General features: G+C 32.8%; 2 protein-coding genes across 3 annotated transcripts; one reads left to right on the forward strand and one right to left on the reverse strand.

Moving 5' to 3' along the window:
- Nucleotides 1–208: 208 nt before the first annotated feature.
- On the reverse strand, nucleotides 209–1,782 carry LOC148546570 (uncharacterized). Of its 2 annotated transcripts, XM_088497991.1 has the most exons (5): nucleotides 1,689–1,782; nucleotides 1,433–1,601; nucleotides 977–1,123; nucleotides 620–689; nucleotides 209–532 (listed from the first exon to the last, which is right to left on the reverse strand). In XM_088497991.1, the coding sequence occupies exons 1-4, from the start codon at nucleotides 1,751–1,753 to the stop codon at nucleotides 684–686; spliced, it is 387 nt and encodes a 128-aa protein (XP_088354117.1). In that variant the 5' UTR covers nucleotides 1,754–1,782; the 3' UTR covers nucleotides 209–532; nucleotides 620–683. The 2 variants fall into 2 exon arrangements, with proteins under 2 accessions (XP_088354117.1, XP_088354116.1); XM_088497990.1 differs by lacking the exons at nucleotides 209–532; nucleotides 620–689 and having other exon boundaries at nucleotides 849–1,123.
- Nucleotides 1,783–6,825: 5,043 nt separating this feature from the next.
- Nucleotides 6,826–7,805, forward strand: LOC107619007 (eukaryotic translation initiation factor 5-like). Its single transcript, XM_016321213.3, has 2 exons — nucleotides 6,826–6,954; nucleotides 7,320–7,805. The coding sequence occupies exons 1-2, from the start codon at nucleotides 6,826–6,828 to the stop codon at nucleotides 7,803–7,805; spliced, it is 615 nt and encodes a 204-aa protein (XP_016176699.3).
- The last annotated feature ends 1,016 nt before the right edge of the window (nucleotides 7,806–8,821 follow it).

An 8,821-nucleotide genomic window follows, 5' to 3' on the forward strand; every position in this document is an offset into this window, starting at 1 on the left:
AATAAATAAGATAAAACAAAAGTAATAGGAAAAATCTTCACTTCAAATCCCAACAGAGCTCAATTCATATATCAAAGATACTAATATTAGGTAACATGTATTGATTCTGAATCCATCTAATTATGATCAAATCAATCATAATATCAAAATGGCATAATAATAAGCACCACTAGCAGAAAAATCATAAAACATAGAAGTAATAATGATGGCCATGAAGACCCACCTTTAAAAATCATAATACTTATATCTCTAGTCAAACAGAGGCATTAAATAATCTGGCAAACAAATACGAACACAAACGTAAACAAAATATAAACTGGGTATGTCACTGGAAGGTTTATATGCCCACAAAAAATAACAAAAAGGGAATGTTATAAATCTAATCTTCCATGAATTCTTAATAATCAAGATGCTGATTATTATACAGCTTTCTAAGATTTTCAAAGGCCTTTCTTTTGACCCTATACGCGATCATGTTATGATTCTTCGACACGAGTGAGACTGCAATCTTCATTCGATTCCCATCATCAACCTAATAAAACATTAACATTTACACATAATGCTTAACTACCTAAATATTAAAGAAAGAATGAGAATAAAAAATAATGTATAATATTACCTTTATATTAAAATGAACATCTTCAAAACAAGCTATCATCCAACTTGCAACCCACACACCCGCGTCATTCCTAAATATCGAGCAAGATATATTAGAGTACTATATAATGCATAACTTTCATAGAAATAACTACTACTAATATTATCTTATGATCTATGTTCAAGGGTGGGAAGGCCCTCCGGTTTTTCTAATTCAAATTGTGAAGAATTCAGATTCAGAGTAGTCTCAAAGTCATAGAATGAATGATCTTCTAATACTTCGTCTAAAAAAATGGCCTGTTTAAGTCTATGTCAGAATTCGGTTTTTTAGTCATATATCTAGATAATTAACAAAAAAAATAAAATAAAATATGGTTACTAATTTCAAGGCTGTCCTCTTTTGCTTGAACTGTTTCTCAATGGGCAACGGGTCAAGCAAAATGATTTGTCCTGTAACACGATCGATCACTACGAGGTACCAGTGTTGATGACCTTCGTCAATAGTCTCAGATACAGGGATAAACACCTAATCAAGAGAAAGCCATTTTAGTTATTAAATTTATTTCATACCCATATTTGCTAATTTGAATTTAAAAATGATATAAACTTCTTGAATAACAAGCATTAAGTTATGTTATATGGTGTATGCAACAATTCTTTCTCTTTTTAATGAGTTGACTTTGCCGAAATAAACATCTGTGATGCAAGACGGCAGACAGCTGGGATCTATTTTTGTCTTCTCTGACAACTGCATTATTTTTGCCACTTGTTTATATGCGCAATAAAAATAACAAATACCAGCATTATTTTAGTGTGATTTCTCTGATATGCTTACCGCAAAAACAGTAGGTAAAAACCAATAACTACTTTCTCTGGTCAACTCTATCTTCATCATATCTGCTACTAAGTCGAGCACAAGAGAAGCAATTAGCTTGCCTGGCATCAAACTCCTGAATACATCTCTGTGAGCTGTATGATCTGAAAACACTATATCCTCCTCGTCGCTGCCAAAGACAAATTAACGTAAATAAAAATAGCTAAAAAAATTCACAATGCCGTTAAAAAATAATATGCCTATTAAATTTACTTACTTATCTACCAATAGATCACTATACAAGTATGCTGCAATTGCAAGCTCAATATCGTCCAAATCCATCGAAGCTGTTGGTTTAAAAGATACGTGCACCCACTAAATATAAAAAAAATAATTATTACTATAATAATAATAATAATAATAATAATAATAATAATAATAATAATAATAATAATAATAATAATAATAATAATAATAAAATTAAATTACTTATTACATAGTACTCATAATAGGCAGCTCTAATCCAAGAACAGTATTTGGAACAAGTGAGTTTTTTCTCCTTTTTTTAGCAATTGACAAATCCGTTTTTGCCTTCTCAATAGAGCATAACAACAATGGATTACTCGATGCACTACCTTGTTGAGTAAGAGTATTAGATTCGGAAGCAAAGACCTTAAACATTTTAGAGGGGGAGTTGACATTATTTTCCAAATGTTAAACAATAGATTGAACTAATTGAGTCAATTGACCAATTGAATTGGCTAATGAATCCAAAGTCACTTGTTCCAACTGTTCACTGTAACGATAAAGAAAAAAATAAGTACGGATGTAAAAATATAGAAAATAAAAACTAAAACTTTAGAAACAACAAAGCATCCCAAAGAGACATCCAAAGTATTAAACCGAATAACATGAAGAGAAAAAGAATACATAGAAAGCAATCAAAGAATGGCAGCACCCAAGATTCAGCTTCAGATAAAGATAAAATAGAGCAAAAGACCACACACACTAAACCGACCCAAAAGCAAAAATCCCTTTTTCACAGAACAAGAAATAGGTCAGAATCCATAAACCACCAAAATCAATTCAGAAAGAAAGCAATCCAGCAAAGTAAACCTAGAAAAGACTAGTGACCTTGGTAACACAGAGCAAAGCAAGCTTGGCTTTCAGAGCCTTGATCCACTGACCCAGAATCAAGAAAGAAAACCGGTTGCCCGCACCTGTGACGGCAAGTCGGTGACAACGAAGCCAGAGGACTACGATGACGAATGTGTAAGGAAGCACCAAGAGGGAAGAGCCGAAGAGGAACATACCATTAACAGGTTTTGCATGTGAAACTTGATTGTGGAGTTTGGATTTAGTTTAACATTCAGATTATTTTTCCCAGCGTCATGACCTTGGGGAGTGAGAAGGGAGTGTTTGAGCAAACCCTAAATCCTTTTTGCTTTTATTTATTCATTTATTTATTTTTGCCAAAAAGAATACTCATATCATGTATGCTGAGAATTATAGAATAATAACTTTATATATTTTTTATATGATAGAATAATACTATATACACATATTTTTAAATCAAAGAATCATAGAAAAATATTAAGAACAAATTCATAAAATAAGATAATTAAAAATAAAAATTATTATATACCTGTTCAAATTTTTTGTTGGTTCTTGATAATTCTTCATGTTAAGCATAGAACTTGTCTTCACAGAAGCAACCCGATTATTTCTACGTATTTTGACCATTGTAATTAGCTTATAATTTTAAGTGTTTTAGAGAGAATATATAACAATAAATAAAAGAGATCCGCTATTATATATAAATTTAGAGTGAATCTATATTAAATATAAATTCAATCAATTAGTGACAATCTTATTAGTGTTATAATCAAAATGAATCACACAGATTTTATTTTTAAATAAATTATATATTTCATCTAAACTTGACCGTAAATAATTTTTAGATATTTAAAATAAATTTGCAATTATATATAACGTTAAATAAAATATCTATTTATAAAAAAATTATGTTTTTCTTACACGTAAATTTGAATAACAATATATACGATGATAAATATCTGAATAAAAATAATAATTTCTACATAATATGCAACTTTAAAAGGTAATATATTTATTATTAAAAATTATAAATTTATTGTTACGAAAATTAATATTAACTTATAAAAATAATATCTACTTTCAATAGTTTTTTAAAAAAAAATATCTACTTTAAATAGTAAATTTTTTTAAATTACAGCCACTAACAATGCATATACCTTATAATTATATGATATGATATGAATATAAAATAAGAAAATCTTTTTAAATGATAGTTTCTCAAAAATAAAGTAGGAACAAATAAAAATTTGAACTATATATAAAGACATATTTTAACATGTCATTAGCAAATTATATTCACATTATAATTATAATTGTGTTACATATATGCTTGAGTGCTTGACATGGGTAAGCGAGAATCATCCGAATCACTTCCAGGTAGCGAGAACAAAAGAGACACAAGAGAGTTTAGCATTAACGCTATTGATAACCAACTCTTATATTATCCGTACTTCAACCATATACCTCACATACCCAAATTTTTCTATTCTATGTACCACAGTTTTTATACTGCTGCAGCATATTCTAACCAATATCTGACAATCATGCATCCATCACTATACAACATATTCCCACCATCATTTATTGTAGGTCCAACTGTCACAAATTTTCAGCCTCCTACTCTCTTATATCCTTTTCAATCTACTAATCCAAGAGATACAGATGAAATTCTTAAACTGCTAAAGTCTCTACAACATCATCAGTCTTACTCCGGTACAAATAAAAAGGCATCAAAACAAACAAGTGTACGCGATAAGAAGATATCGACGGCCAAGAGAAGAATTATCTGGAATTCATATTTGTCTGAAAATAATGTTGGTGTGAATGCTGCCTCCATTAAAAACAACTTTTCAAAAAATAAAAAACTCCACCAGGGACCTCACACAAATCTCTAACTAAGGAGCAAAAGGCACTCTTAAAAAAGAGTACACCAAGTAGATATTCTATTAGCATGCCTACCCTAAACTAGAAAAAAATCGAGCACAATAAACGGAGAATTGAATGGCCATTTGTAAGTTCTCATATCACAAACATTCACATCAATCATCTACGGTTATATAACTTAGTGATCTCACCAATTTTTTTATTTTGCAGTGGATCCCAATTTTATTTAAGCCTCCTGCATACATGGATTTGGATGACTTAGATATTAAAATGGCAACCTATGTATTTGCACCAAATAAAAGAAGGTTAAATACCTCATTATCTATCTACTAAAAATTTAAAAAATAGTACAATATTAATGTGATTCGTATTTGTAGTGATGAGGTATTGGCGACAACAAACAAATTTAGCGGAACTCGTGACAATTTCAAGTCATTAATTTCCAAGGAGTGGGTGCATGGGGATGTAAGTGCATAATTAAATTGTTATCTCCAGCATACTTTTAATTCCTAATAAATTTATTATTTACCACATAGGTGTTGGATTTGGTGGCTACTATGCTAACCATGCAGGAGAAAGAAATAAGATGTCAAACATACTGGTATTTGCCAGCTGTGTTTTCGGTACGCAATGTCTTTGTCAGGCTTGTTACCGTTTTTATTTATTTTATCTTATTACTTAATTGGTGTAACTGACTTAGCCCCTAACTATTAAATTCAGCAATTCATACTCTAATGTGATACCAAAATTGAAGTTCTGTTGAAATATTATCAAAAAGAATTTATGGAAAAAGTTGATGAAGGTCTAAAAAAGGTATATGATTTATTGTATTTTTAATTTTTTTATTATTTAATGGCATTTATCTTTATGAACTGATCTATACCTTATATTTAAAAAAAAAATTGTATCTAGTAATATTCTAATACGTGAAAGTTGGTACTAGATTTTTTTACCTGTCAACGAGAACAACACACATTGGTATCTGGTTGTTTTTGATTTGTGCAATCATCAAACAATTCTGCTAGACTCCCTACCGATTGCTTCAGATAAAGAGCAAAAGAGATCGAGTATAGTAAAGCTGGTAAATTAACTTTCCCATTTTCATTTTATGACATTTTTTAGGTTTCAAATATCATCCTTTATTTATTTTTTTCCTATATGAATAGGCAAAATATCTGGAAGATATGCTCAAGTATGACTCGTTCTATAAATACAACACTCTGTTCAGGCCAAGGATACTTGATTTTGCATTTGTGGATATGCTAGAAACAGGAGAACAAGCTCTTGGCTCGTAAGAAATATCTGTATTTGTGTTTTCCTCTTTTAAATTTTTATCTGCATAAGCTAACCGCGTCTTATTTAACACAGTAATGATTGTGGGGGTATGGGTGGCAACCTGGATGACAAACTACAGGAAGACGTATAATTATACAATAAATGTAATTTTCTTTTGCTAAAAAAATTAGTACTTCAATTGCTAACGTGTATGATTTTGTTGGTAACCTTAAATATTTATATTTTTCAGGTTAATGATGGTACAAGGATATGACTTGCATTGGATTTGATTCTAAGTCCCCACAACTTGATGCTATGTAATGTCATTGACTCTGCTACCAGGAATTACAATAAGTATAAATAGAAGGAGTCAAACAAAAATTTAAAAATCGTAATTGTCATGTAGTCATGTTTAGTTTATATTAACTACTAAGACTTGTTAGTTTCATCTCTTTTATTTAAAAAATTATTATGCACTATATTTTTTATGGACTCTTTTTGAAAATTAATGTTTTTTTTTACTCTAGCATTTCGATTTCTTGAACTACTTCTGTGTTGTAAGCTGGACAAGTAATGGTTTTAATCAATGTTCCGAAAATCTGTTCGAATTGGCCGGTCGAACCGGTTGAAAAGTGATCCGCTGCAAAAATGACTCGGGCAGATGCTAAAACCGGCATTTTGAAAAACCGATATAAGACAGTAGAACCGGTCAAAAACCGGTCAGTCAAACCGATCGGAACCCGGCCGGTTTTCTGAATTTTCACAAAATGCCAAAAACGGCACCGCTTGGATTGAAAAAACTTCATATATGCATTTTTAACAAGGTTCTGAAAACCGGTTCAAACCGGCCGATCGAACATGAACCGGTGAGCAAGACGGTTTGGTTAGAAGCTATAACCACTAAATTAAAAAATTGTTATTGAATCGTCGAACCGGCCAGGAATCGGTCGGTCGAACCGAACTGGAACCCGACCGGTTTTCAAAAAACTTCACTAAACGGCGCCGTTTCGTTCATTGTGGAAACCCTAATTATGTGAACCTCTTCCCCAAAATCCAAACGAAGCACTCTGCCACTCTCTCACTCACGCGACCATCCTCTTCCTTCCTCTCCAACTCGAGCTCCTCCCTCACTCCCACACATGCTTCGTCCAGCCACCGCCGTCGAACCCACCGCCTTGCTTGCCAGTCATCTCCGGCACTATTTGAACTTTGAAGCCACCGTCGTCGCCGCAACTGGTCTCGCCTCGTTCCTCCATCGCGCAACCACTGTCCTGCCACGCCGTCTCTGTTCCACCGCGTCAGCCCCACCGTCGTGCTCCTTGTCCCGCTCTGTGCTCTGTCTTGAAGGATCTAGTTCATTCCTTAATTGATTGAGCAGGTAAGTACATTCATCTTCCCCCTTGACTAAGCCTGGTCGAGTTGGATTTTTCACAACGATCCTACAATCTCTACTCTCTTTAGAAGTTTATTTTTTTTATTTTTTAACTGTAATTGTTGTTTTAAACTTTTAATTGGTTAGTTAATTTATAAATTTTCATTTTGCTTCTTCAATTGTTGTTATAATTAGTCATTACTGTGATTTAGGATTGTTAATGATCTTGAATATTGATTCTGATATGCTCTGATATGCAAGGGTTCTGAGAATGGTGACACTGTTAACTATGCAACTGTGGTCAGGGAAGTGAAAGCATATTTGAAGAAAGGTGTTGCAGCGAAGGAATTGCAGTCACATATTGTTGCATTTCCTGTATCTGCTCAGGAGAAGATGAATGCACTTGTTGAAGGATTATTTGATGGCGTCCAAAAAGCGTTTGGAAAAGAAGCTACCAAGAGGAAGAATCACCTTGCTGGTGCAGTAGCTGGAGATGACGAGGGATCACAGCTGTTATTGCTCAATGCTGCTGAGGAGTTCTGTTACAAGAAAGGTAGCAATGAGTTGAATGAGGTTGCACTTATTCTGAAAGCCCTCTATGATGTTGATTTGGTGGAGGAAGAGCATGTCGTGCATTGGTATTCAAAGGGACTGAAGGGTGATAAGAAGGACTCTCAGATATGGAAGAATGCTCAACCATTCATTGATTGGATTCGGAATGCTGAATCAGAATTGGAGGAAGAATGAGAAAAGTTTGTTCTCAGTTATTGAATGGAATTGCCTCAGTTATTGAATTAGTGGAACCGCATATTCAAGGGTTTAATGTGGATTTCAGTGCTTCTTTTAAGGATTTTCGTTTGTTGAATTGGTTTCTCTCTTAGAGATGAATCAGAATCAGAATGCTGTCCATCCAGGAGGGTTAAACTAGTTAGCTATATGTTATAGAACTCTGGTTTTGGTCGTTTCTGCTTCTCCTGTATAATACTTAAGTGGTTCTTGATGTTTTAAATGGCTTGTACTTGCTTCTTAAGCAAAACCATGAGATATAAATGTAACACTGATGTTAGTTTTGCAGTTTATTGTTGCTTCTTAGTCTTAGGCATTGCCATATTTGAAAGGATAAAAATACAAACATGGAGAAGTGAAAGTAGTTGTAAAATGGAGATGAATATTTTTATGGTTTTAGGATTTTAACAAAACTAAACAAAAAGAAGCCATTTTTTTTGATTGACTAGGTTACAACTTACAACAGAACTTGATATTACAGCAGAAGTAGCATCACCTTGTCCTAACTGCACACAACCAATGACGCTCCTAAAGTGATGAGAAAGCTTTAATGTGACTTTGATTGGTACCAACTTTGAATAAAATGTTGTTGAAATTTGGACTCTCTTTTAAATGTTTTTTGGACTTGGTCTCATCATTCTGAAGCTGAGCAACTAAATCCTTGCACATGTACCACAAAGGTCATCATGTGTTTCACACCTTAATTACGCACTTCAGTAAATGTCAGTATGTACTAATCAAGAAGTGTATTTTTAGTATCTAAATAACATTGGTATTTGAACAATAACCTTATCTAAATTATTCAGGTCCCTCCCCATTAATCAAGCCAATAAGTTTAAGAAAATAAATCACATAATAACAACATTCACACATTTCCAAACGATTTAAGTATACTACTAGTCCCTTACTTGTCAATAAACTCATCATAATGTAGTGGCAACAATTCAGTAGTTTTTGGATTAATCCTCATTGCTTCT

This window comes from Arachis ipaensis, chromosome B9 (assembly GCF_059453495.1).
Source record: "Arachis ipaensis isolate K30076 ecotype BB chromosome B9, ASM5945349v1, whole genome shotgun sequence".
In the NCBI taxonomy this organism is placed as follows: domain Eukaryota; kingdom Viridiplantae; phylum Streptophyta; class Magnoliopsida; order Fabales; family Fabaceae; genus Arachis; species Arachis ipaensis.

What these genes read in the sequence shown, in the direction of transcription:
- LOC148546570 (XM_088497990.1), bottom strand. Translation starts at nt 1,753, where the DNA reads ATGGATTTGGACGATATTGAGCTTGCAATTGCAGCATACTTGTATAGT. An exon ending in AGTGATCTATTGGTAGATAA is followed by an intron (nt 1,602 to 1,688) that starts GTAAGTAAATTT and finishes TGTCTTTGGCAG; the next exon opens with CGACGAGGAGGATATAGTGT. An exon ending in TTTTACCTACTGTTTTTGCG is followed by an intron (nt 1,124 to 1,432) that starts GTAAGCATATCA and finishes TCTCTTGATTAG; the next exon opens with GTGTTTATCCCTGTATCTGA.
- LOC107619007 (XM_016321213.3), top strand. Translation starts at nt 6,826, where the DNA reads ATGCTTCGTCCAGCCACCGCCGTCGAACCCACCGCCTTGCTTGCCAGT. An exon ending in TCCTCCATCGCGCAACCACT is followed by an intron (nt 6,955 to 7,319) that starts GTCCTGCCACGC and finishes CTGATATGCAAG; the next exon opens with GGTTCTGAGAATGGTGACAC.